This window comes from Apteryx mantelli, chromosome 9 (assembly GCF_036417845.1).
Source record: "Apteryx mantelli isolate bAptMan1 chromosome 9, bAptMan1.hap1, whole genome shotgun sequence".
Lineage (NCBI taxonomy): Eukaryota > Metazoa > Chordata > Aves > Apterygiformes > Apterygidae > Apteryx > Apteryx mantelli.
In genome coordinates, this window is record NC_089986.1 from 19961725 (window position 1) to 19989401 (window position 27677).

Consider the following 27677-nt stretch of genomic DNA (forward strand, 5'->3'; position numbering starts at 1 on the left):
AGTGCAAGGATGAGCTAAGCAAAGGATGCCAGAGACCTGTGAGCATTCATTCCAGCACCACTAACCTGGCGTGTCCTGAGGCAAAATTACTTAGTCCATGTTCTGCATCTGTACAAAAGCTACAGTAGCTCTGAAAGAAGCACAAATTGAACTAATCATATAATGCCTACGTGGTATTAAAGGGTGTAGAGTTCAACATATTGTTTCTACTTTAGCTGAAAAGTCATTACCCTATCTTCCCTCAGCCACAATCTAAAAGTCCATCTCAAAGTCATGGCAAGTGTTTACTAAGAAAGTGTGGCAGAGAAATAAGATGGGTTGTTATTTTCATAGCACATATACACTAGCCAGAAAGACACCCTTGGATTTTACAGTCTGAAAGGAATAATGTGATTTTTGTGGCTGTCCTAATGAAAATAGAGGGGAGGAAGTGGAAAAAGACTTTCTCCACTCACAGCTGGAGAGGGAAATTGTCATCCTGTAATCATACAAAGGATTGCGGGGCAGAAGGAGGGCTCAGAATCAGCTACAGGTTGCTCAGACTGAGCCACACGTTGCTGTGTTCCCACGTACTCTGCATCCTGCTGAAGTTAAGGGCAGACAAACTATTGGCAGAGTGCCATGGTCCTATTTATTTGATTAGGATGGACTTTTTCCTGGTTTGCAGTATCTAATCTCACTTTGATGAGGTCAGGAAAGCATCCTGGTATAGGTCAGGAGTCCCTGCCATGAAGCTTTCATGAAGCTTTTTAAGTTATTGAGACTACAATACAGAAGGTGCACCTGAGGTTCTTTGTACGCTGGGGCTGCCGCTTGCAGATTCTCCCACCTATGTAGTGCTGCTGCCTTGCATTTCCGTTTGTGTACATCCTTTTGCAAGCAGCTGCGTGGCCCTTCTAGTACTTCCAAGCTAATGTTTTTACTTCTACATTTTACAGCTGGTTTCTCTGCCAGAATCTTTTTGGCAAGCATGGAAATTAATGCGAGACAGGCATTGCATCCAAATTTTAATGGATAATTAGTTCTGTCTTCCAGAGGATGCTTTTTTTATTCCGAGTCATTTACTATCAAGCTATTCCAAACACCTCATAAGACATATTCAATTTAAGATCCTCTTTAACCATTTAAATGTTAAGGACCAAATTCTACCAAATGCGGAGGAGAGAGCCAGATCCCCTTATACCATTCCCAGTCTCCCATCTCCCAAAGGGCTGGGCTATGCATGTTAGTTACAACCATTAATGACTCCAAATAGAAGTGATTATAGCCAGTGCCAGAGGAAAATAAGAGTCACCAAAATTTAGTCAGTGAGGGGGAAAAAACGTTCTGATCTAAAAGCAAAGAATTTATATGCAACAATCGGTAATTTTCAGTTTCCTTATTTCCTTTCTGCCAAGAATGTCATATCTGTATAAAAAGGAGAAGTCAGTCCTTCTAACACATCCTTCTTCTCCAGGAATTTATCTTTATGCTCAGGAAAGGGAGACACTTGAAAATTACACGATTGCCTTCTTCCATCCTATGATAGCACACCAACTCAATAGCAAGGTAGGAAACAAAATTCTGCCTGCTTCCCAAAGCTTTTCAGAGGTGAAGCAACAGGAGGCTAAATAAGAGAAATTACCAAACTGAAAAAAAAGGAAAGGAGGGGGCGAAAACATACCCTATCCATAGGATATCACCTGACACTCAGCAAATTTAAGTTGGTAGTTTATGAACAGCTGGAATCTGTCTGTCCAGAAACCACAGGAGAGTGTCTTCTCCTTTACAGGCTTTATAATCTGAGTGTCACAAGCCTCACCCTCTGCATTAAGATACTTTAAAGAAGCACAGTTTGAAAATAAAAAGAAGTTGAATGAGGATGGCGCATTAGTCATTATGAATCTATATGCACAAGAAAGCCACACACACACACTCCTACTTCAAATAATATTCATTTCCTCTTCATTAGGGTGCATGTGACTGCACAGTTACATCTTTAAACAGCAGTGAAATTTGTGAGTGGGCCTGAGTGAACCCATCTGCCCTCAGGCAGCTATTCTAATTGCCTCTGTTCCAGTTCGATCTTCTGCTGGCTGCAACAAGAAAGCTTCTTTGGGGCAAAATGGACAGTTGTTTTTTACACAGATAAACACACGCCCAATAACAGTGTGGGAGAGTGAAGCGCATGATAGGGTTGGAAACTCTTCTGAGTAGCTTTGCACATCTGGGTACCAGTCCCAGCCTCTTAGCATTTACAGTTTGAAGCCTAACTTCCACTGCAAGTTACACGTCATTGCACTGCAGTGTTTTGCCATAACCATTTTACTCTGGATCTTAGAACCTTATTCTTACAAAATATATTTTCAAGTGCCCTTCGAACTGAAAGATTACCTACAGCTATCCATACAACATCCATTTTACCATCATAGTGTTAGCATATGATGGTTTTTTTCTTAGCTTAACTAACAAACACCTGCCATCATCTATGCGAAACCAAGGACAAGGGTTTGTAGGCTGTAGGAAGTTTTACTTTCTGAAAAGTATCAGCATAAGTCAGAAGACAACAGAAAACTGGAATCCCACCACATAGTGTTTCTGAAATTACCGCTCCTGATAGCATAGCAGGAAACTGGCTCCGGCAAAGGTTTCTAGCTCCTTTTCCAAGGATCCCAGGATTTCTCATCTTCTTGCTCTTCTGCAAAGAAGCTGGGAGCTGCAAAAACCCTGACTTTAATCAAGACTGTAGGAGCGTCTGAGCCCTTTTCTGTTGCATCATAATACGAGCCCAAATTGGGGATGGTGCTTTCAGCCATGGAAAGCAGAGCAAGGAGCCTAGCAGTCCTCTGGGCACAGCTACTCTGGAGCTACAGGTTAAAGGAGCCCATGAGGAAAGCAAATGTTGTCCTAGTACAACCCTGTCTAGGAGAAAAAGAAAGTTCAGACCAGAAACATCTTTTTAATTTCCAGATATGTAATTTCAGATGTGATAAATTGGAAGCTAGGAAATTCTTACTTTATTTAACAGTGTTTGCTGTTCAAGGGCATTGTTCTGATGCAGTTTCTATATTTGGCTGGAGAAAAAGTGTTTATATAACTATGTGGACTGAACACCTCAGCTTTTTAAATCTTCAGAGCTTAAAAATGGGACTAATAAAGCTAAGAATCTGACTCTCTTGGATGGAGGGATGTTTATTTCTGTCTGGTGCTATTTAATTTAGTAGAAAAGCATCCATGATTTCAGCAAATGTGTGGTCTGGCTCTTGGAATACAGAGCTTGTGAGAATGGATGAGTGTGCAGAATTATAGGTACTTCTGCATCACACGCAGGGATTAGGGATGGCGTTGATAATTCTGATCTGGTGGCCCTCTGCTCCAAATGCCAGCAGATGTTTAGCTGTGAAATGTTCCCCCTTCTTTTCAACCAACAATGTAACAATGGGGGCAGTCATATTTTTCTAAGTAACTTTTCTAAACATTTAGGAAGAATTGTTGTAAAATCCACCAAAATGATCTCCCAGTTGAAACCACTTTATGCATCATGAACAATTTAAACAATTTCCTAGCTTGCTTCTTAAACGGAGTATTTAGGGAAAATAAAAAATAAATCTTTCCAGGCTCCCTTTTCCTTTTTTTTGAAAGATGGTCGAAGAAAGCTGTAAGAGAGAAAAACCATTTATCTGTTTGTCTTTACTATTTCATACTGGATTCTGGAAATCAATAGATCAGACTTCAATTTCAACTGGAGCAAGTCCTAAATCTGTCAAAAACTACCTGTAGTTAGGCAAAACACTGTTCCAAAGCAGCTGCGGATTTGTGTGCATGAAAATAGTTTGACAGACTGGTTGAATTAGATTTACATTAGCTTGATTAAATATTTTTTAAGAATCAAGAGACTATCTACCTTGGATTACAGCCTCACTAAAGAACCATAATTATGGTTTCTGGTTGCCTGTTTACCAACAGTAATAATTTCAGGCTCAACTGAGAGCGATGAAAGAGCAAATCCAAGCTGAGGGGAGAGCAAATAAAGGAGAAGTGGGGGGAAAAAGAAAATTTCGAAGTTCAATCATGCCTTCATTTCTAATTATGCAGTGGCATTCAGGGTTTTGAGAGCATGTATTTAAGATGTCAAATTAACTGACTTGGTGAATCTTTCTAATGTCACTGAACAACACATTTTGCAAGCATGGTAAAGATGGTGATTCATTTCATTTTCAAAAAAAATTTGTGCGATCCGAGATGGTGGTATCCTACAAGATGCTCTTTTTTAATGGATGCTTACACAAAGGAGTCATCTAAAAATAGGCAGAGAGAAAGAGGGCAGCACCAAAGTAAACCTCTATTTCTACAGAAGCAGAGACCTACTGACCCACTCCTTTCGGGGACACAGTTGGCAACAGAGCCTCCCCTGATGGCTCCAAGAGGCTCAAACAGAGAGGCAGAGGAGCCATATGACTTGACTGAGCCATGTCAAACCTAACCTCCTACAGCAACAGACACCATCAGCAGAAGTTGAGCATTGGGCTTCAGCTTTTTTCAGGCCAAATTTTAAGCCCTGATGGTCTGTGGGAAGCAGGTGAGAAGAACAAAGGTTGGAGGGTGGGTAGCCCAGATCAGGAGACAGACTGTTGCCAACCAGTCTTGACAGAGGGAGATGGAGGAACTGACGTTTCTGCCCCGCCAATATTTTCTTGCAACTCCTCTGCAGTTTGCAGGATCTGCTCTCTGACATGCTTGACATGCCAAGCTAATCTACCACTCTGTGTGCTGGAGATTAGAGCTTCATTTCCAATAGAGTCATAGCTTAAGAGAACAAGCAGTCTAGGTGGGCCCTGCAATAGATTTTGAACTTGCTGACTGATCTCTGCCTAATTTGTCAACAGTACAGAGATCCCAGAGACAAAAGATCATGTGGGTATTATGAAAATGGGTAGAGCTGGGAGACTATAAAGTGCACCAGCTGAGCATGAACTTGCGCCTTGCTGCACAGCAGAGAAACAAGACAAGGCAACAGCTTCATAAACACTTCACTGACGCAAAAGTGTCAGTCAGAGCTTACACCTCAAGATGTTAAAAAGTTAGCTTTGAAATGTTAATATGTAGGTAAGCAAGCTTTGTTAATTCTAGCACTCACGTAACCATTCAGAAATTCATCTGACCATTTTCCAGAGCATCTCATCAGAACGTGTAATATTTCATTCTTTTCAAGTAATCTTGCTGCTTCAGAGCTATACCTATTTATAACCTGTCTAACAGCTGGGGCAGAACAGCCCTGGAATTCATAACGCATGTGTGAGCAGATAGATGCTACATAAGTCTCCTTCAGCAGAAACAGAGGTCAGTCCTTAAAGGTTTAGTTTAAAATTACTGAAGCCGTTGGCAAGCATATGTTGTCTTTATTTTAGAAATTTATTTAGTCAGAAATGAAGAAAATAGAGATTGATGAGCCACAGCAGGAACAAAGCCGACAGTAAAAGATGGAGCTGGTGAAGCTGGACAATGAGCCCTTCATCTGGAACATACTGTTCAGAGGGGACACACAAAGCAAAGCGCAGTACTCCTAGTTCTGGAATAATCCTTGACTCTGACAGGCCTGACACTGTCATTTCTGTTTTTCTGCTTTCATGTTACTGTTTTCTTAATAGTTCATGTCTTAACTTCAGTGGCCTTTGTGTAAGTGTACTAATGGAGGTTACTAGATTGAGGGCTGGATCAAGGGATTGCTGCATTTAGAGACTATCCCATGTGTTGGGACCTCAGCATTTAGAATGGGGTATGTTATCTTCTAAATTGCAGTGGAAACCACTAGCTGTACTGTAAGAGTTTGTTTTATGTGAAAAAAGTACTCTAAAGAACCCACTGGTTCAGTCACAAAGTGAACTTTTTTATTTGTACTTTAACTTCACCTAGAGATATCCACAGTGTAACTCTGATAGACGTTGAAGTGCGTGGAGCTAAGAACACTGTCACCAAACTATTTCCATTATAAGGCTGTATTTTCTGTTGCTTGTAACAATGATTAGCTATACCTGGATCTTTTGGGGGCTGGATGGAAGTGCTGTTAAGGGAAGGATGAGGCATTCTTTTTCAGAGCAGAGAAAACATGATGATTTTGGTTTAAAAATTTAGCAATCTTATGACACAGGGAGCAGGAAAAAGCACTAAAGTCAGGATGGGCTCAAGGGGAGAGGGAGAAGTACAGGGCGTTATCCTGATCAATTAGACCTTATAAGACTGATTCTTATTAATATAGATTGATGTATATTTATCATATGACTGAGCTCAGTCAAAGCCCACCATCACATCTGTGTACTTCCTTCCTTAATCAGTTCCCATTTCCATTTTCTCAAAAAGAGAGAGAACTTACTGTATTGCATGCTTTTACTACAGAAGGATCACTCTGCCTAGCAGGAAAAGGCCCTGTTCTTACTCTGGAGACAAATGCTTTCTCATCCAGTGAGCCCAGTCCCGAAGTCCTTTGCACAGAAGACTGAGTACAGATTTATCGTGAGGCACGACATCCCTCACTAGCACGAGCAGGTATCGCACATCCCCGCATCAAGTGATGTGCCTGCAGCTGTAAAGCCCTGGCCAGGACCCTGCGCGTGAACCAAGGCAGCATCTGTCTTGGCAGGACTTACGCTCTGACAGCTTTACAGTAGCAATGCTCCCTCCCTGCTGCTGCGGCTGTGCCCTCACCCCTAGAGATTTCAGAATGAGAACCTGCAGTTAATGAATGTGTTTATTTTCTTTTTTGAGCCCACTGAGTTGAAGAGCTGAGCAGTGTTACTTAATTTCCTGTAAGCACAAAAGGTTTTGCTATGCCACCTACTCACTGCACTCTCAGTCCCCACACGTATTGGCCAGTGGGACACCCCTGGTAAACATTATATCCCCATCGGGCTCTCTGGTTTAGGTTTGCAGACCTTGGAGCTGCTGAGCTGGTCTGCTGCACTATGAACGACCACCTCCTCATGCCTTTCTCCCCAGTGTAGTGCAGAATGAAGGCACCGAAGTCCAGGGGGCAGCGATATGGAGCAGACCTGCCCCACTGCGCAAAAAAAAATATAAAAATGAGAAATACAGGCTAAACTATTATGCACACTGACATTATACTATGAAAGGGAGAAATATATCATATTGCATATCACCCCAGGAGCTGTGAAGTGATAAACACTATTGAGTAGTAGAGGCAAGTGAGAACTGGCTCACTCAGTTAAAGAAAACACACTTTTTCCAGATATTTCTGCTTTAGTTTCTGATCTAAGAGCTCATATCCAGTTGTATAACACAAAACTTACTGTTTCCATCTATCTGATTGATGTACTTAAGCCTTGGTAATACCTGCTCAGTTATACGCCCCAGAAACCTGGTACGGTTGGAACTTGAGACCAATCATTCTCCCATAGTTACTGCTATGGAATATTTTCACTTGACATCTTTGTTTAGCAAAATCATTTGCAATTTTAAATTAGGCTTAACAGCATTTACTTTGTTTCTCTCAAGCACTGAAAACGGCTGTAGTGCACTATAGAACTGTTTGACATGCGCGGATAAGGAGAATGGATTTAAGGGTTTTTTTTGGTTTTTTTTTATCATCTTTTTCTGCCTCTACATGACATACAAATGTCTTTGGGAAAAATAATTGATTTTTTTAGTAATTAGAGCAACACTATACCAAATAGAGCTACAGAAATAGACAAATACTCAGCTGTCCAAGAAATCTGAACATTCATTTGCTAATGTACCATAAATATTCTTTTCTCCATATATCCAAGACTAATAATTCCCCACTTAAATTGTTTATAAGATTAAGAAATGCATCTGTTTGGCTTTATAACTATGGGCAGTTAAATTTCTTGGATTATGAACAGTGGCCTGGGCAGAGGCTGCCAAGACAATTAGAAATTTGAAGCTGCAATCTTGCAGCTCAGTCTTTCACCTTAATTTCATTATTAAATAAGTTGCTTTTCCAAACCATTAAACATTGTGTTCCTTGATGCATTTATTTAACAGTTTAGCCTACAGTTAACTACAACAGTTCAAACTTCATACCATTTTGAGAAGTTACAAACCCAAAGAATGAAAGTTTCAACAATTTCCATGAAATCTTTTTCCTAGAAATGTCTAAAAATATTTTCATTAAGTTTTATCCTTGCCTTTCTGAACAACCCTGTCACCAACATACTATTTCAGGCTGCAGCAATATTTGGGTGGCAGGCTCTGGCCTGCCCTGCTGCGAGAGAGGTCAAGGGAAGCAGGAGAAGGAGCAGGGCTGGTTTCTGTGTGACACACAAAGTGGTCTCAGATCCATATTCATTATTTTGCTTAGGAACAAATCCTCCTTAAAAATAACATGCCCTGAAATGGTCTGATGGAACCATAGTTTTTCTGTGCCAACAATCTTGAAATATAGGAAATGGAAAAAGACAAGATTAACTTAAATAAAGCTAAATGATGGTATCAATAATGGTTTATTGGTTTAGATTTATCAATGTTTTACTCAGAGTGGCCTTGAAATCAGATTTCTCAGCTTTGCTAACTGTCCCAATTCTATTGTCTAGTCCTCTAAGATTGCACTTGACATTTAAATGGATACAGAAAGAAAGAAAATCAGTAAGCATAAGGCTTAGCAAAAAAGTAACTTAAGAAGACTAATGTGGACATAAGGTTTTATAGGTACGTGCCTTAACATAGTCACACACCAGCAGCTGTATTTTTTATTCTTTCTGCAGCAAAACCTGCTTTTGACCCCAATCTGTAAATTCAAATGGTAACACAGAAACATACACCTTTCAGTGTTAGTGAGAGACAAGCAAAAGGTAGAAATACCAGACTGGATTTTGCCTTTGGCCTTGACGGGTGCAGAGTCATGTGTGAAGTTTGACACCCGACATGCGCGTATTCATTTGGCTAGTCACCAAGTCCTTGGCTTCCATCAAAGTCACTGAATTTGCCCAAGACCTCAGATTTCTGAGGCAGCAATGAAGGGAGCCTTCAACTTCCCAAAGCCTTACTGAGTCACAGTGAAACCCGGTAGCAGCCTTTCAGCACATAATTAGATCGTAAAAATTTTTCTAAGAGGTGTAGTCATATTGGCCTCAGGCATCAGGTATGAAAGCTTTTAGTGACAGATTGCAGTGAACTGACCAAAGCCACAAGCATCCCAGAAAATTCACACAAGCAAGCACCTTTGGGTATTCATGCAAGCCCTACAAGCCTCAGATGCTAAAGAAGTTCTTAGGATCCCCAAAATTATGAGATTGTTTGATTAATGTTTAACTAGAGGGTATTCTCATACGACATTCCAGAATGCTTATCTAGAAATCATCATTTTACAGCTATTTTGCCTGTCTTTCTAAATAAATAAATAAACAGTAGTTGAAACACTATTGTAATTACAAGATTCAAGAAGCTGCAAGTTTAAAGACAGCCAGTGACATCAGTATTTAAGATTTTTTTACAGACAAGCTATATATCACAAGAACTATGAGTGTTTTTATTTAACCTTTACATTGGCAGAAATATTTTGAGTGAAAATAAATGCATGGTTCTTTTTGGAAGCTTTGTGGATCAGCATTTTGATAACCATCAAACAAATTAACTTGTCATACAGACGGAAAAGACAGATGGCTGCATTGTTAGAATCTGCTAGAAAAGGCATTTTATGCCATCCTTATATAAATCAAAAATATGTAAATGTCGCTGGTCATTTTCAAAGAGACAAAGCTTACAGAAAATTTTGGGAGAAAATATGGCATATTGCCATTCCTTTGATATTTCCTGTGGGCTACAGTTTGCTTTGTCTCAAAGATGCCTGGAGTAAAACAATATTTTTTTCCTAGGGCTTTCGCTGACTTCAGCTCCTAAGGGAACCCAATATGCAGCTGTACCATTCTACAAAATAGACACTTTCCATTCTAGTGAGTGATGACTTGGAGTAACTATATTTGGTTATTGTGCTGTGGGGAAATTATGGTGATTTAAACTATCTTTCTAAAGCCAGGAGACCCTGACTTTGCTCTAATAAAAATTTAGAGGAACTATATTCTTTTTCTACTTTGCATAGATGAAATTAAGATCAGAAGAGGGTTCAGAAGTCCAGAACTGCACATCACAGAGTTACTCCTGAGAGCAGAAATGAATAAAGTCAGACACTCCATTAAATTCATAAAAACAACTGTTGAAACAGTCATAGTTGCTGTAAGATTTCACAACCCTTTTTGCAAACCGTACCTTCACAGTTTTACATTTAAAAAAGAGAGCTAGTGTTCAGTAGCACAATAGCATTTAAGAAACAATACACACCCTGAGAACCAGCAATTCCTCCCCATATGGGGAGGGGAAACAACATGGAAATAAACCCTCAGCCTTTAATTACTCAAAGGATAATGTTAAACAATCATGATAAAAATCACTGCACTAATGTAAGATGCATGTTACTCACATTGGTCACAAGGAGCAAAGGAAGGTACAAACAAGCGTAGTCATAAGCTAATTAAAAAGCCGCATTGCCAGAGTGTCATACTTGCATCACTCAAACCAGGACAGCGAGGAGACAGCCAGCTCGCCTGTCGCACAGGATACCATCCCACTCCCACTACTGGACTTCTGGCAATAGCAGATGCTAACTAGGAGACATTTAAAGTGAACAAAATAACTGCCGAGTGCCGTCAGGGAAAGCCAAAGGCGGAAGGGACAGCACAGCTCTGACTTGCCCGTCCTGCCGTGGAGATGCACTCGCTCCTCCAGTGCTTTGCCCCTGGGGGCTGCATCCTCATCAGCTGGTTATACATAAAAAACACTGTCTGGCTGAGCAGTTATTCCACCTTCCTAGGGCAAACAGTTATATCCTGCACCTCCTCAAGCTTAGACAGATGAACTGTTTTTTGGTATTTTTGTTTGTTTTTTTTCCCCCTCCTTTTACACCCAGGAACCACTTGCTCAGAGATTTTTTTTCCTCCCACAATCTCTCCTGGCGCTAATTATCTTTTTCACTTCTGTTTGCAGGACACTAGGTTGAGTTTTATGGGCAGGTTGCAGTGCAGTCCCAAACCAGGTATTTCCTCTAGCTTGCTCCTGGGCTGTCAGAGCTGGCACTTTGCATGTCGAAATAGGCTTGGTCCTGCGATAGAAGACAGGAGAGAGGAGCATAGGGCAGACCCGAGACATAAAGCCCATATAAGCTTCATCCCCAGACAAGATTTACACCCTAGTAGTTGAACCAGGACAGCGCAGAGCACAGCGAGCTCTGCAGGATTTCCCTGCCAGTCCAAATGAGTACGGAGGTGTTCAGCCTATGCTAAGGTGCACGGCACCGAACACAGCCTGCTAGTGACCCTGGGCTAGCTAGTCCATAGCTGGCAAAGAGATCTGTATACAGTAGTGGAGCGACAGCAATGGAGTGGTTTGTGCCTGTTGAATTTTGTTCTGCCACCACTGCAGCATTTTGATACTGTCTTTGCATGGCTGTAATCCACCTATTGCCACTGAGAGATTAGAGTGGAATAAACCATGTAAAGAGTGTCCTTTAGCTGGCAAAGTCATGAATTCAAATGTTAGAAAATGGCAGATTTACTGTTCTCTTGCTTCTTGCTAATTCTGTGCCTTTTCGCAGTCTTCCTGCTCAGTGAATCAGCCAGAGAGTCACTATGCTGCATAAATGTGGGCATGCAAGGAGGTAGAATTAAAGTTGCCTAAGCCATCTCTGTATAGTCCTAGTTTTCAAGTCTTGTCTCTTCTTTCCTTTCTTTTAAAATAGATATTGAAATGTATTTGGGAGGATTGTACATAATGTATATATTTAGATATTATGGAAAGAGATAAACACCTCCTGCAGCACTTACGCTTAGGTGCTGATCACAGGCTTTTACAGCACGGAACACAAGACTGTGGCTCTCACTTTACTTGCAAGAGTAGCTATATTAGTTAGGTGCATGGGACAGCTATTCTCCTATGAGAACGTACTGCTGGTGGAGGAATATAGTGGATTTTCACTTCAACCTCTTCCGTAAGAGGAAGCTGGAAGGACTCATGCTTCATGGGAGAAAAGAGACCAAGCATCTTGGTCAAGAGCTGTTTCTCTTGCCAAAAGCTGCTAGCAGCTCTTTGCCGTTATAGCACTGTGCCGGAAGCTACTGCTTTTGTGGCAGGATGAGCCCAGCCTTCAGCTGTTTGTGCTGAGTTAGTGCTTTGTCATAGAAGGGCATTGGAAAAGGGACAGATTTTCTTTTTAATAAAAAAAAATACTTTTTAATTCTATTTAAAGCTAAATAATGTTTCACAGGACAAAGAAAAAGCCCATCCTTACCAGCAAGGGCTGATACAGATAATCAAAAGAGACATTAGTGCTTCTTAAAACAAACAGGAAAAGAGTTTAGCAATCTCTTGCCTTGGAAAATACCATGAAGCTGAAATGGGCATCACCCTACAATACATATTTAGGAAAAATAATTTTTTTTTTTTTTTAATGGGAGGAATCTTTAATTACCGTTGATAGCAGATACCTCTGAGACAGTTTTTCTTCGTTAGCAACGTTGCCCTTTTTTTAAATATAGGGCATATTAAAATGCCAGTATGCCAAGGTTGGTTAATACAGGCTGGAGCACAGCAGTAAGGCAAATGGAGGCAATAATTTATTTCCTTGTTTGTCATTAAGCTGTTTGCTCGCATCAGTACTGTGAAACAACCTGAAATTGCTTGACTGTTCCAGGGTGTGAAAACAGTAGGTTTTTTGCTTTTAGCAGTTCCCTAAGGCCACTGCTCCATCTGTCAGTGAGTATCATGTATTGTGTGTATACTGCATTGTATCTTTAGATGCTTTTTAAACAAATTATTTCCTAACATGTAGTTAATTTAAGAAGTAGTATTCTCAATTTGCAGACAGGGGAAACTGAGGTGCCTGCGCAGTTTCTATACAGTCAGAGTCAAGAGTAGAGTTCAGGTCCTGAAACAGTTTTTCTTGAGAATTTACTCCATTCACCTTTTACCAGCCCCCAGAATTATCATGCAACATAGGCCAAAACTGCTGTCACTTGAGCGAGTAGTATTTCTACACTGGAAACAGAGCGGGCCCCAAAGTAGATGTTAGCCTCTAACAGGGGACTTGTGCATGACTATCTCAGTATGTAAGCACAGAATTTGGGGGGGCTTTTTGTGTTATGCAATGCCATTTGATGTTTTTGTTTTCTCCCTCCAAACTAAACAAACAAACAAAAAGGCAATACCCCTCTCTACATGCCTGCATGGCTTCCAGATAGCAGCTCAGCATGAGAAGAGAGTATACATATTTCAGAAGTGAAAAGATGGTTGTGGGGAAAAGACAATGATGTGAGCTACTGTAAAGGAGAGGTATATGGGAAAGGATTGACACTTAAAAATATTATGATTAGGACAAGGTTATGTTCTATTTAAGCTAAAATACATGAACTTGCACCTGATCTCAGGGAAGAAAGTCAGAATAAAATTGAGGCTAGCTGATACTGACCTGCCCTTGGCCTTTTCTCATAATCTGTGCAGTATTTCCCTCCTTCAGATTATGGATTCCCTTTAGTGTTGTTTTGCCTTGTTTTGATGGAGGTCTCAGTGGTAATTATTAGAAGTTCATCAACCAGTACCACTCAGTGACATACTTAATAAATTTTACATTAGGCCAGCAGAAAATAGAGATTTTTCAGATTGGTCTTTTCTCTTTGAGCACCTCTGATGGAGCATCTCCAGAACTGATAACCTTACAGTGAATTTTCTGGAATGTAGCAGTAGTGCAGAGCATGTTAGGAGGGAATTGTAGAATTAGTGATTAAGGCAGTCAGCGAGTCCAGCGCCCTGCTCAAAGGAGGGCTAACCACAAAGCAAATAGCAGAAGGAAAGCAAAAAGTAAATGAATTCTTCAGTGTCCTTCCGTTGTGCAAAACTGTTTTTGTGCAAAAGTTGCCTATAAATTACAATTGCAAAATCCACAGGCAGGAAAATGCTAAGACTGCATTGACAAGACAGCGTAATCAAATACCAACAGAATTTGGACCTTCAAGTGTATTTGGAAACTAGATTCAGTACTGCTGTAGGCATTATATAATAGGTTCACTTGGTACTGAAAATGAAATAAAAAATAGATGAAGGAAACAGGGTATGACTTTAAATAATGGATATTCCTGCACATAGTATTATTTCTTCTACTGAGGCAGTAGATAATTATATGCCATCTACACCACATGAAACAGAGATGGTAGCTTGGAGCTGGCATACTTTAGGATGGTAGTTGATGTCACTTTTAAGAGTGGCAGCGTATAACGCAGGCAAGATACGTGCCATTATACCAGCAGGTAGGTAGCAAATAACAGAACAAGGTTTACCAGAAAATAGAGCATTTGGCTAGTATATATGTGCACAGACACAACTGCACCCATGTAGGTTTCTCCGCAAAGTGCTCGGATTGAATCCAGTGGAAAAAAATAAAAATCAGACCTTACCATCCTCACATACGAGCTTGGAAACAAAGTTCCTCAGGCACAGCCCTTTCTTCAGGGCAGTAGTGAGCACGCTTGAGAGGGCGAAAAACTGGCAGTATACATTCGAGCACTCCTACCACACTTGCCAAATGATCTCCTACGTGCACACACCTCAGTGTACCTGCGCACTCATAAACGTGTAGCACTGGGGACATCTGGGAATTTCAGAGCGTGGAGGGGGGGGGGTGTTAAATAAATCGAGAGCATAATTTTCTGATGCTTTGTAATAATCACCTATTGCCTGGATGATAACACTTAAAATCCCAGTGGAAAGTAAGAGAGATTTTTGTCTATATAATTAACTGCAACATGTTCAGGACATTATGTAACTATAGCACTGTACTGCTAGAGGGTATTTTTAATACTTTACAGCTTTGACATTTCTGTAACAACCTCTTAAAAGTTAGCCATGCATAAAATGCAGATGACAGTGGCAAATTCTGATGGTTGACATTGTCAGAGAAATATTTTTCTTTAAATTATAAAAATGGTGGAAAATATGTTTTTGTGGTCATATAAAGATGCATTAAACCATTAAACCTTTTTAAAGGGCAAAAAGCTTTCTTTTTGGATTGGGGGGGTTGGGTTTTGGTTCATAATGGGAGATCTGGCTGGATCTTTCCATCTGCTGTTACTGCAGATGGTCATAATCTGTGCATATGGTATGTGCATATATAAACTGAAATCAGTGTTGTCTTGGGGTGAAAGCAGGCACGCAACATGAGCTGGAATGCCTAACAACAATACTGGTGAAGGGAGTAAGTAATTCAGAGCATTTTACTTTTCTAAGAATATTTTGCATGGAATTAAGGAAAGAAGCATTCTGCATGGAATTAAGGAAAGAAGCATTCACTGTTAGGTGAAGAAGAAGAAAAAATGACTCATCTCTTAGAAGGTAAAGTCTGGATCTGCAATTAATTTGGCTTCAGCTCAGCCCTGAATATGTACCAGATTTGGGTTTCAATCAAGACAACAGCAAACTCTCGCCAACTTCTCATGAGATTTCTGCAACACCCAGAAGTAAGACAGTCAGTGCAGTTTGGGAGTTTCTGCTTTTAACTCAGAACTAAAGCTGGAGGAGGGACTTTGTTTCTGAAAGTGAGAACACGGCCTTTCAGTTTTACATGAAAAAGAAAATTCTTCAGAAGTGAAATGGTTTTGAGATCTTAACTTTCTGTTTAAGCTAATCTCAGTACTGTTAAGTGGGTGCTCAAATAGATAATGATTAGATAAGGAGCAAAAAATCTCATCCTAGTTAAAAGCAGTACTTTCCAATGAATTGCATTTAAATTTACTAGATAGTTAACTATTCTGCCACCTCTGTAGCTCCATCGCCTGGTTAGTACTGCTAAAAACTTCTGCTTGAGTGTTGGGTCATGAACCAACGTTTAAAAAAAAAAAAAAAAAGTTTCCATAAACTCAAACTGCTAGTGAAATTAAAAATAATAATAATAAAACAATCCCACTTGAGATTATTTAGCTAATTTTAGTTTCCCTTTTCCAGTAGTTTCCCTTTTCCTTCTTTCTCCGATAAATGAAAAAAACTAGTTTGTGCTATACAGTGTCTGTTAGATTATACCTCTAAGCAAAACAGGCAAGTTGTGCAAAGGGAGATTATCACCAAGTTTGTAATACTAGTCTTACTGAAAAAGAAGAGCAATCTGGCTATGCTTGTTCAGGGGAAAGTACCTTTTGATTTCAAATTGAGAATTTAAGCTTCATTTTCATGAAAACACATAACGGTGTGTTCATCCTGTTTTATTCCAGTCCTATTCAGCTTCAACACTGAATGCACATCCCTCCCTTAGGTGTGAGCCCAAAAGCCTTGCTGAATCAGGCCTTTGACTCAGAGGCTAAGAAAAATACTACAATATTTCTGTGATGCAGAGAAAATTCCAGAAGCAACTAAAAATGCATACATACACCAACACATGCACTTACAAAGCATATAGCAACAAGCATCTGAAAAGAGGCATTCTTTGGAATAGCAAGATGTGAAGAATTTACCCAATATATGATCAAATGCATTTTTAATATTTCCTCCATCTTTTCTCATCTCTTTTGTATTACCGTTTATTGGCAACATTTGGCCATTCATCAGACAAGTTAATTGTCAGAGCAGATAAAGTCATGACTCTTATTTCTGTCCCTTTTTTCTCCTTACTTAATATCTACTCGGTTATTCTCTCTTTGCTAACCTTTCTACAACTCCAGTATTAGGAAAAGGTTTCACAGTTTCAGCTGCAAGAACAGAAATTTATATTGACTTTAACAGGGTTGCTACTGCTCTGGTATGACTTTGTAAGCTACTGTTTCTTTTCTTATTGCAGGTTTGTTTTGTGAATTTAGATGCAAACAGAGATGATTGCAGTGACGAGCAAGTGAAACAGGTAACAGTTTAGGTCTTGATAACATGCACAAAAGTATATTTGAGTACACATGGATTTTCTGATGCAAAGCCAGATCTAACTTTCATGGATTATAGTGCAGGATGAATCAAAGCCAACTCTAGATTTTAACTCTTATAGAGAACAATGAATTAGGAATTTGAATTTATCTAAACACCAATTCATAATTTATATTATAGCTTTTTTTTATTCCTAGACCAGACACACTTACCATAATATTGCAGCCTGTGAATCCACAGTGTTTATCTTGTGAGTAGACTTCTTGCTTAGTCTTAGTTTCATCAGAGATGTGAACATGGATGTATCATATATCCAACTACCTAATTTAACATAGTACAACATTAAAAAAACCTCTGAGATCTCTCCTTCCTACTGCCAAAAAGCCCTTGAGACTCTTTTACTCATTTAGGTCTTACTCAGCTGACTGGTCTTAATGAGTCCAGCTCCAGGTGGTTTGATTGTGTGGTCAGGAGAAGAGACTAGAGAAAACAGAGCTAAAGGTGTGCTTCACCTGTTTAACTGAAAGTTTGAGGGGATAGAAAAGGGTTGTTTGTTTTTTTTAATGTACAAACAGTAAAACAAATTACATCATATATACGCTATTTAAAATACATACCATTCCAAAAAATCCTCAAATCTGAGGAGGAAGTCATATTTTAAACCTATGGCCCAATGTCAGTTTTGAGCTTACACCTTCCTTTATCAGTTCCATTCCCATCATCCTGGCTTGGCGCCTACAACTGGTGGGTAGCTGCCAGCAGCAACACGCGGTATGTGAACAAAGGTGGGATCTCCTGACAGTGTTCAGGGAGCTCCTCAGTCAAACATCAAGGTTCATTTGCTGGGACCATTTTTAATTCATGGGAAGACAGCCAATGTTGGGACCTAGTTGCCCCCTGGAGGTCGTTAATTAGCAGGAACTGCTTTACATGCTATTTTCTACATCCTGGATCTGTGAAAATTCAGATATCAAAAATAATTACAGCTTTTTGCAGCAAATGATTTTTCTGTTGAATCAGAGGATTGACCGTGCAGAACAGATTGAAAGGTTTAACTTTCCTGAATCCACAGAAGCACGGGGTTGTTTTCTAACAAGAAATGGTTTTATTGCTTACAGTGCTACACTGTTTTTTATTAAGGATCAAAAACTATAGCAAGTCATAAGGATTGAGGAAATATAAAAGGTTTCTTACTTGTAGGTTAACACTACACATCTGTGTAAAAGCCAAGTTAAACTAGCTTTATGCAGCTCCTCTTTATAATACCTGGAAATTAGATTACTCCGTCACAAGCACAAATCACCTTTGCAAACAGCTGCATGATTTTCCACTGTCAGCCCTGCAGAAGCGGCGCGTTCAGCGGTCGTGTGCTCTGCGCAGCTGCGAGCTCGTCCTTCGCAGCAGAGCCCCGCCGGCTGCCCGAGTGCTGCACCCTGAGACGCACGCGGGCTGGCTGGTAATGGTGAGCCGCAAGGTTTGGTCTCATTTTAGAAACGTAGGTGCTGGTGCAGAGTCAACACATTCATTAGGCATGACTAGGGGATGATATTTTTCCATTAGTTTTCAGTGTACAGAATAAAATATTCAGTGTTAGTACAGGTACTGTGTGTTCTTCCTCCCCTCTAAGAGGAAAGTTGCCCCATCACAATTTTTATATATAATATACCATATTGGGTGTGTGTATAACAGCTGTGAGCGAGGTCAATTTTATACAACACACTAATGTGGTGAAAGCATTTTGTAAAGGAATTTTAGCATTTTAGCATAGCCATTGCTCATATGAAATATATAACTTTTTAGTGATAAGTATTGTTATTCTCTGTTAGGCTTTCACATTAGCCGTTGGACCTTGGAATGGGTTAAACTGTTTTTTAAGTGTTAAAGAATTGTCTTTCTAGACTTCTCCTTTTGTATTCCCAACAAAAGGGAAGGGAGTGAAGTAAAAGATACACAAAATGTCATGATTTCCTACCTAAGAAATCTGATAAAATGTGGCAATTTAGGTAGTAGAAAATAGAAATAAGTAGAGAAATGTGTATGATAACAGAAAGGTTATGATTTAAAAAAAGAAAAGGATGAGAAGTTTTTTGTGATATACCAAAATGTCAAACTGAATCGAAGCACTGAATTTAGTTATATCAAATATAAATACTTAGCCTCAGCTGAAGATCAGTCTCCTGAAAAGTGAATTGTTCCCCAAAATTGAATTAGATTTGCAAAGCCAAAAAGTTTTATTGTATCTAATTTAATTCACTCTGAGGAAAAATAACAGTACTGCAAGCTTATCATTTTGAAGATGAAAAGGAAAAAGTGAAGAATCACCGAGTTGCACAGCTAAAGCATAGTGTTGGGTGTGAGAGGCCTGCATTCCCTTAATGGCTTTGCCATTTGATGTGCTGTGTTCACGTATAAAATGGAGGTGGTATTTAGTCCCTGTGTAAGGGGTCATCCTTGATTCCCTGTTCATAAAGCACGTGAGATCCTTGGCAGAAAAGATTTAGGAGAGTTCTTAGAGTAGGTATTGACCTTTTGGTCTGCTTTTGTACGCTGTTGAGCACGGTCCTGTCCTGGCACATGACTGGGGACTCCTAGCAGTATCGCAATGCAAATATCCTGTGTTACGAAGCATCACTGGTGGTGTTATTGTCATCATCTTTGGCTCTAGCAAATACAAAGCAGACAGACAGTTGTTGTATCATTGCAAATGAAAGGTCATGGAAGCGTCCAGTGGAGCATCTGAGAAATGGATATTCCATCTGTCTATTAAATAAGTTTTTTATTATTCCAGGTTTAGTATTGCATTAATTTGATCAGCAATTTCTAGCCAACTCTCCCTTCAGTTTCTTGCTTATCATATGCCCGGAGGAAAACTAAAAGATTTGCCCCATTCTATCATACTTACTGAATCTTTTCTGCTGTAGGGAGCAACATACTTAGTATTCATGGTGTTCCAGGTCTCTTAGGAACTCATAGTAGGAAGGCCAAGCATTTTGATGCATAAAGACAATCAAGCTGTTTAGAACATGACACCTTAAGGGCAAACAGATTGTCCTACTGGAGTATTATGCAGCAGTTTATACTGTCACCGTGGTCATTGTCTCATGGTTCAAAAGAAAGAACGTGTATTTTAACGCTGCCAGGTTTTGATAGGCTCAAGGTAGTAAGTTTCAGTAAGCTTTTTGAAGTAATGCCTGTAACTATTTTATTGTAATATTTATGAATACAACAATGCAACTCAGAGATCGTTACCTGAGAGCAAAACCTATCTTTCATACTGCAGAGATTGATCAGCGTCTCTCCAAATCTCCCCAAACTTATCAGCTCTATGAACGTACAGCCACCAAAGGAAAATGAAATAGTCCTGCTGAGTGGATTAACATCAGGAAATCTTCAGGCTGATTATGAAGTTCCCCAGGTAGGAACCATACACTTATCTTTAAGATCACATCACAGCTGTGAAGGAAGGAATTTGCAAACTGAAAAAAGGGAAGCTGAAAGCAAAGACCGTATACCAGTTTAAGAACTGGGTGGGTGTTTGCAAACACAAAAAATTAGTCTAGCTGTCTATGAAAGGTCTAAATTAAGTGGGGGGGAGGAACGAAGACAGGAGAAAGATTCTCCTGTGGACATCTGGGTGGCAGCTGATACTGCTTTAAGCCGTATCAGCAGTTGCTCCTCCAGGGAAGGCAGGCAGTGATGGCACAGATGATTCATAAGCCCAGATTTCAAGACTAGCGGGAGTCAGAAGGGCAGCACAGATGGGGGCAGAAGGAAAGATGTAGTACTTTTTATATACACAGGGCTGGATCAGGACACAGCTCCTACAGACTCTCTTTTAAGTAAAGTCTTGCTACTTCCCACTTTCATTTCCAATCCATCTTCTCCCACGCGAGCACCTCAGAAAAGAACTGACGATGCGGCTTGAAGATCCTGGAGGCTACCTTAAGCCTGAATGTGCCAATGGAAAATACCAAGGTGTATTAACCATATCGGAGCTGATACCTCATTTAGCTTCTGTGCAACTTAAAATATAATTAATACATTAATTAAAATTTAACATTTAAAGGAGTTAAAGGCAGATTTCTCATGCAAACCCCTTCACTCCTGTTACTGCCTATGAAATGCTCCATATCTGTGATTTGTAGGCCAGGAGTTCCTGCTACTGGCATCACATAGAAAAAGGAAATAAATTAAACCATTTGCTTAAAGGTATTTTAATACACAAGTTTCAGACGCTTAACTACTTATAACCAAAATCTTTTTTTTACCTTTTTATCATACGTTATGCCTTTCTGTTCATGTGTGTGTAAAGAAGATAGAATGAATATTCCTTAGTATTTTAGGCCTGATTCTTATCTTATTTATCCAGGCATGAATTAGCAACAACTTCATTAAAACTGCAGAGTTGTTCTGGAGTAAAAAATTGAGACATTCTCAGCAAATTTAAAAACATGAACAGGTATCTCCAGTTCCATCTACTGCAGAAAACAGCAGAAAACTTCTTTCCACTGAAATTAACTTGTGCACATAAATCTTCATGAAATAGGCCCCATAACAGCTGTACGGCAAAGATCATTGAATTTTATGTTATACCAATGTGTTGCTCTTTAAAGAGAGAAATTGCCTGGTTATTGAGCTTCCTTGCTGCTCATGACTAATGGCTGAATTTAGAAAGATTTAAAAAAATAATGCACAAACCTGTGGTGGGAGCAGTGAGATTCCAAAGAGATACCAGGAAGCCACAGTGGTACACGCAAGGCTGTTTTGAGGCTTAAAAAAACAAATAGTTGCCCACATCTCTGAAAGACTGTGGCCGTTATGACTGGCCGTCTTCACAAAGAGGGTGCGAATGTGATACAAATGAGAACTAATCCAAATTTCCCTCCTGCACAATAGGTGGAGCTTCTGTGTAGAGACTGGGTGAGGTTTATGGGCTTGTGCTGTGTTTATCCGTATATTGTTTGGCTTGCCAGAAAATTTCATTTATCAGGAATGTCAATCTTTTTGCAGAGGTTTGGGTTTTTTGTTTTTTGATTTTTTTTCCCCTGCTGGCCATTTTCCCAAGTACAACCCTGCAAACTGTGGACTGAGGAAACTGCAGTTTCATTTAAGACTACATCTGTTTATTTGGTAACATTTTTCACAGCGCAGTGTATGCTCAAGTCTGATTCAGCAACATGTCCTTAGCAGCAAGTTCAAAAATCTATCTTTTGTGCTTTACTTCTAACAGACGAATGTATCTGGTTTTCTGTTCAGAGATGATTTACAGTTGGAAAGGGAGAGCGAGCTAATAAAACATGTTATTCCAATGTAATATTCATCCCACTCTATTATTATGAGATATGCCTTGCATTCCCACCCAAAGGCAAATATCTGGGCTGCGGTTACATTATGCTAGGTACTGTGCAAACGCACAGCGTGTTTGGGGCTTATTTCTGCACGGCTTAAAATCCAGCACCTTGATCCAGAGTCGGTTCCACTCAAAGCTGGCTCCATGCTGCAGGCCTCGAGTTAAAGCACAAGACAGCAAGCTGCAGAGGTTTGGCTTTGCTTCAGAGTACATCCGCAAATGTAGTTCCATGCAGAGATATTGACTTAGCTCTGTGGTTGTATAAACATTCAAAGGCTTTAATATTGGTAAAATGAGGGTAAGAATTCCATTCTTTCAGTTTCTGTCCAACTTTTTGCTTTATTGTATCACTTCTCTGACCAAGACATTTTTGATGTAAATGCTCAGCACACCACACAGTGGAGCCCCAGATTCAACTGGGAGTTACACTTGTCTGAAATAATGGGGCTTTGCACAAATACAGGAATTTTAAAATACAGTATTTTTAAATGGTCTGTAAGAACAACTAAAGGTGACCTGTTCTTAACAACCTCAACAGCCACTATTTACAAGGCTGCCTTCAAACAAGCGTCGCAGCAGAAATTATCCCAAAGAGGAATTTAGGCCCACAAACTACTCCCTCAATACATAGGTAACACCGGATGGTGTAAGAGCCTTCTTAATAATGGAATGTCGGATAGCTAAACATGACATAGCTAAAGGCAAATAAGGCTCTGTCATTTAAACAAGTTGATGAAAAAACAAACAACTTGATAACTTTAACAAAATAAAGATACCCTTGTGAAACAACAGAGTTCTCTACTGAAATGCTTGTATACCAGAAGATGTCATTCCAAATGGTCTTATTTCAGCATATATGTAACTGCACACTGTGTTACAAACAGCTAAATGACAAATTGTATTGCATCTTTGCAACAGAACATTCCTGAGGTATTTATAGAGAGGGAGGCTTAAAATAAGTTTTATTTTTTAATTAAATAACTCTCTGAGATTCTTTTCCCCTCTAGTGTCCTTGGCTGGCAGATGTCTGCTTGGTTCAGTGTGCGCGGGGGGACAGGAAAAACAGCACAAGCTGTATCATCTTTGAGATAAACAAGTTTCTGATTGGACTTGAGCTTGTTCAGGAGAGACAGCTGCAGATAGAAGCTAATGTCTTAAAGCCTGAGGATGATACAAACTGTTCAGTGTCCTCAATAGAAGAAGATTTCCTCACAGCATCTGAGCACCTCGAAGATGAAAACGAGGCTGATGACTATAAAGCTGGTAAAAGCAATGAGACTGAGCATAATTCTGCTATTGTTCATACTGCAAAACAGCCATGGCAATGCTCACATAAATTGCACTTGATGTTAATGCATGCATATATTTAATTGTAACTTAGAAAATGTATAATCATTCATATTTTTAAATTGTTGTTCAAAGACAAGGATACATGGCTGTGCAGTAGCTTTACAGAGATACACAGTTATGCAGCCATTTTCTTTTTGAAGTTACAGGATGCTTTGCAAATACTAATGTCTTGTTTTTCGATTAATAGGTCATGAAAAATTAAGCGTTTCCGAACTTTCTTCAGATCTCAAAAAAAATAAAGGAAAGGGATTTGAAAATCCCCACTACAGAAAAGCCAGGTTGCCATTTATTCTTGATGGGAACTGCATTAATAAAGATAACGCAGCTACTAGAGTCTCTGAAGCTGTGAATGTTGTGGCTGAGGATAGCAACTTACAACTCAAAGATAAGTCAGCCCAGGAAATACTCTGGCAGAAGGAATTAGCTAGAAGAGCTACATCATCCTTCAGTACTAATAATTCGACTGGCAAGGTTGAAAATTCCTGCTCAGTGCATGTGTTAGAAGATGTATCTTTAACTGAAATGGCTAAAGAGGAGCTGGGGCCTCCATATGACCCAACAGCAAAACATGACAGTAAGACAGATGTGGAAAATTGTGCAGGTATTAGGAAAGCTGATCCTCCCTTGCAAAATGAGCAAGCGACAACAGGTCAGTATGCCACAAATTTAGCAGAATCTGTTCTGCAAGATGCATTTATTAGACTGTCACAGTCTCAACCCACTTTTACTGACGAGGCGGCTGTTAGCATCTCCGTAGGAAGCTCCTGTAAGACAGAAGATACAACTGCTTCCCGATCGTGGAATGAACTTCCAAAGATTGTCATAGTGCAGAGTCCAGATAGCTGTGAGAGTATATCAGAATGGCCAGCATCCGCATTCCCAAATCTGTGCCACTGGACTGAATCAGAAAGTTCTGCGGAAGTTTCAGATTACTTTGAGGAAGAACATTCAAACGGACACACCCAGAGCGCATTGGAAGTGGCTCTGGCTTGTGCAGCCACGGTTATTGGAACCATTTCAAGTCCCCAAGCTGCAGAGAAATTCAGAAGAGATCAAGAAGCCACAGACTCTAAAAACAGAGCAGTTGATAATGAAGTGCTACAGACAGCGTCTTCACAGCCACTTGATGACTGTGCTGGCACAGAATATTCATTTCCATCTGCTCTGTGTGGCATGACTCAAGTAGCAAGTGCTGTAGCAGTCTGTGGTCTGGGAGAAACAAAGGAAGATAAGTACTCTGCAACTTCAAGTGGACTCCTGTCTGCTGCTCAGACTTCTGCAGCTATTACTCTTCATTGTAGCATAGCTATAGGTAGCAGCATGGAGAAGTTGAATGATAGCATTGCAGAGACACTTCTCAAAGAGGCATCAATAATTTTGACAAAGCCCAATACATACAAAAATGTAGGGCATTTTATGGAATCCATAAACGGAAGAATCATTGAAACAGCAGCAAGGCCACGGATTCCACACTCTGATGAAGTAATCAGGGATGAACTTGCACAAAACTTATCCAACATTATTCTACGACATTCTGTTGAAGAGGTTAGGAAGAAGAGACAGCTACGCCCCCGTTCAGAAAACAGCTCAAGTACACAAGACATTTTCATGGAGACTACAAATGAGTTGCTTTTTAATGTGATATATTTCACTTGCAAGAAGATGAATGATATAAGACATGCTGGTGAGTGTTCTCCTCTCTTTTCTGAGAGCACAAAAGCAGAGAAAGTAACAATAGCAGAAGGATGGCCAACACAGGCAACGCCACATGAAGCACCACGCAGACCCCTTGATTGCTCTGCTAGTAAGCCATTGCATACCTCTTACAGTGCTAGTGCTAGCAATGATCTTGGAAATGCCACAAGCACTAGAAAAAGTAATATGAGAGATGTAAATAGCAGAGAAAGTGTCCCACTTCATTCAGGACCAACCAGTAGAGCTACTGGGCATAATGCACTTGTTGCAAAAACATCTCCCAAGAAGAGGTATTTGAAAAGAACCACACGAGACTGTTACAAATCACCAAATCAGAGTAACAATCAAAAGAAGAAAGACTACAGATCATTTTCAGACAGAGGAAATGCCTTTACAGACAATGAATGCAAGCATGGTGTCCAAGAACGACTGTCTTCCCATGCCACTGTAAATGCAGAAAACCAGGCCAAGCGTAAGTGTGATGCTGTGCTAAATAATGATGTTCAAGTTAGCTTGTCTTTATTAGGAAACCATGTCCTGCTTCCTTCTCAGCCTGTGCTACAGGTAAAACATTCAAGAGAAAAATATTGTATAACAGATTTTGCAGAAGAATTGGCAGAAACGGTGGTCTCTATGGCAACAGAAATAGCTGCCATTTGTCTTGAAAACTCGAATGGAAAGCAGCCCTGGTTCTGTGCATGGAAAAGAGGCAATGAATACCTGGTCACCCAGAGTTTATCATGCCGAACCATAAAAAGGAAAAAGGAAAGCCAGACTAATGGTTCGGTTGTTCGGAAGCACAGGGCACCTAGACTTAGTGAGATCAAAAGGAAAACAGATGAGCATCCTGAGCTAAAAGAAAGACTGATGAATCGGGTAGTGGATGAATCTATAAACCTTGAGGACACACCAGATTCTGTCAGTATCTTTGCAAATGAAGTGGCTGCCAAGATTATGAACCTCACTGAACTCTCTGTGGTTGATAGCATCTGGCAAGGTCCAAACCATCCCAGGAACAGGCTGCACTGTGAAAGATGGAGCCGAGGCAAGGCATCGAGTTGCGAGAGCATACCAGAGGAAGATGCAGATTCCAAAGGCTCTCTCCATACCCTAGGCCTGATGAACGCTTTTGGTCAGCCTGTGAGCCAGACAAGTTCTGTCTCTAAGCAGTCTAGCTGTGAAAGCATTACAGATGAATTTTCAAGATTTATGGTGAACCAGATGGAAAATGAAGGAAGAGGCTTTGATTTGTTACTGGATTACTATGCAGGAAAGAATGCAAACAACATCTTAACTTCTGCTTTGCAACAGGTAGCCAAGAAGAACGGTCGTCTTAATGTAAAACCAAGTTGCCCATCCAAACAGTCCAGCACAGAAAGCATAACAGAAGAATTTTATAGGTATATGCTAAGAGAAATAGAAAAGGAAAACAAAGATAACGCATCTTCCCCTTGGAATTCAAAGGACTGGTGTGGCAGTTTGCTACCACCCTCTCTACGAACACCTTTCTGTTTTAGACAATCCTCCATGCCTGACAACAGGTCATCAGGCTCTAGACTAACAGTAAATACCCCAGTTAAAGCAAACTCATTAGATGGATTTGCCCATCATCACCAGGATTCCTTAAGTGTGCAGCCAGTCAGTACTGTGGCTTCTTCAGGTCTTTGCAAGTCTGACTCATGCCTGTACCAAAGATGCAAGACTGACCAGATAACAGACATGCTGATTCATGAGACATGGGCAAACTCTATTGAATCGCTAATGCGCAAAAACAAAATTATAGCAGATGAGGCAGAGGTTGCAGAGGCAGATCAGCTTCACAGTGATTCTCCACCGCACGTGGAACAATATGCAAACAGACTGGCTGCAAATATTGTTGAAAGTGGTAAAAATTTTGTTGTTGTCCAGCAGGATTCCTTTGATTATACAAGCCGAGAACATGCGCTGGAAAGCAAGCATCACCAGAGTGCGACTCAGATTCAGTCAAAACCCAAAGGGGAGGGAGTAAGTTTGGATGAGAAAAAAGGGCTTATTAAGAACCCTGGATCCCTCCCTGCAAGTCAGCACAGGGAAGTGCCGTTAATTCAGATAGAAACTGATCAACGAGAAGAGCCAGAAGAGTCCTTAACTTCATGTGGGCCTTCTGAAGAGGAGCATCTAAGCAAAGAAAAGCCTCCAGAAGCATATGCTGGGAAGCACGTGGTTTCCAGTTCTCTAATAAATAGGTAAGTGACCAAAAAAAAAAAAAAATCAGCACATTGCTTTAGTGTTTGTTTGTTTTATCTTCCCAGTAAAAATGACTTTGATGAAGGAAGAAGATAAGGAGATAAGCACTTTTTGAGAAATAATCAGGGTAAGTTCTCACTACAGTTTCCTAATGGCATAA

The 27677-nt window shown here is 40.1% G+C and overlaps 1 protein-coding gene across 1 annotated transcript in view; it reads left to right on the plus strand.

Moving 5' to 3' along the window:
• The window catches only part of SPHKAP (SPHK1 interactor, AKAP domain containing), an 80964-nt gene that overhangs the window by 38457 nt on the left and 14830 nt on the right, over nucleotides 1–27677 (plus strand). The window contains exons 4-7 of the mRNA XM_067301894.1: nucleotides 16820–16879; nucleotides 20177–20311; nucleotides 23254–23509; nucleotides 23784–27516. Coding sequence (XP_067157995.1) covers nucleotides 16820–16879; nucleotides 20177–20311; nucleotides 23254–23509; nucleotides 23784–27516 — 4184 coding nt within the window. The remainder of the gene's footprint in view (nucleotides 1–16819; nucleotides 16880–20176; nucleotides 20312–23253; nucleotides 23510–23783; nucleotides 27517–27677) is intronic.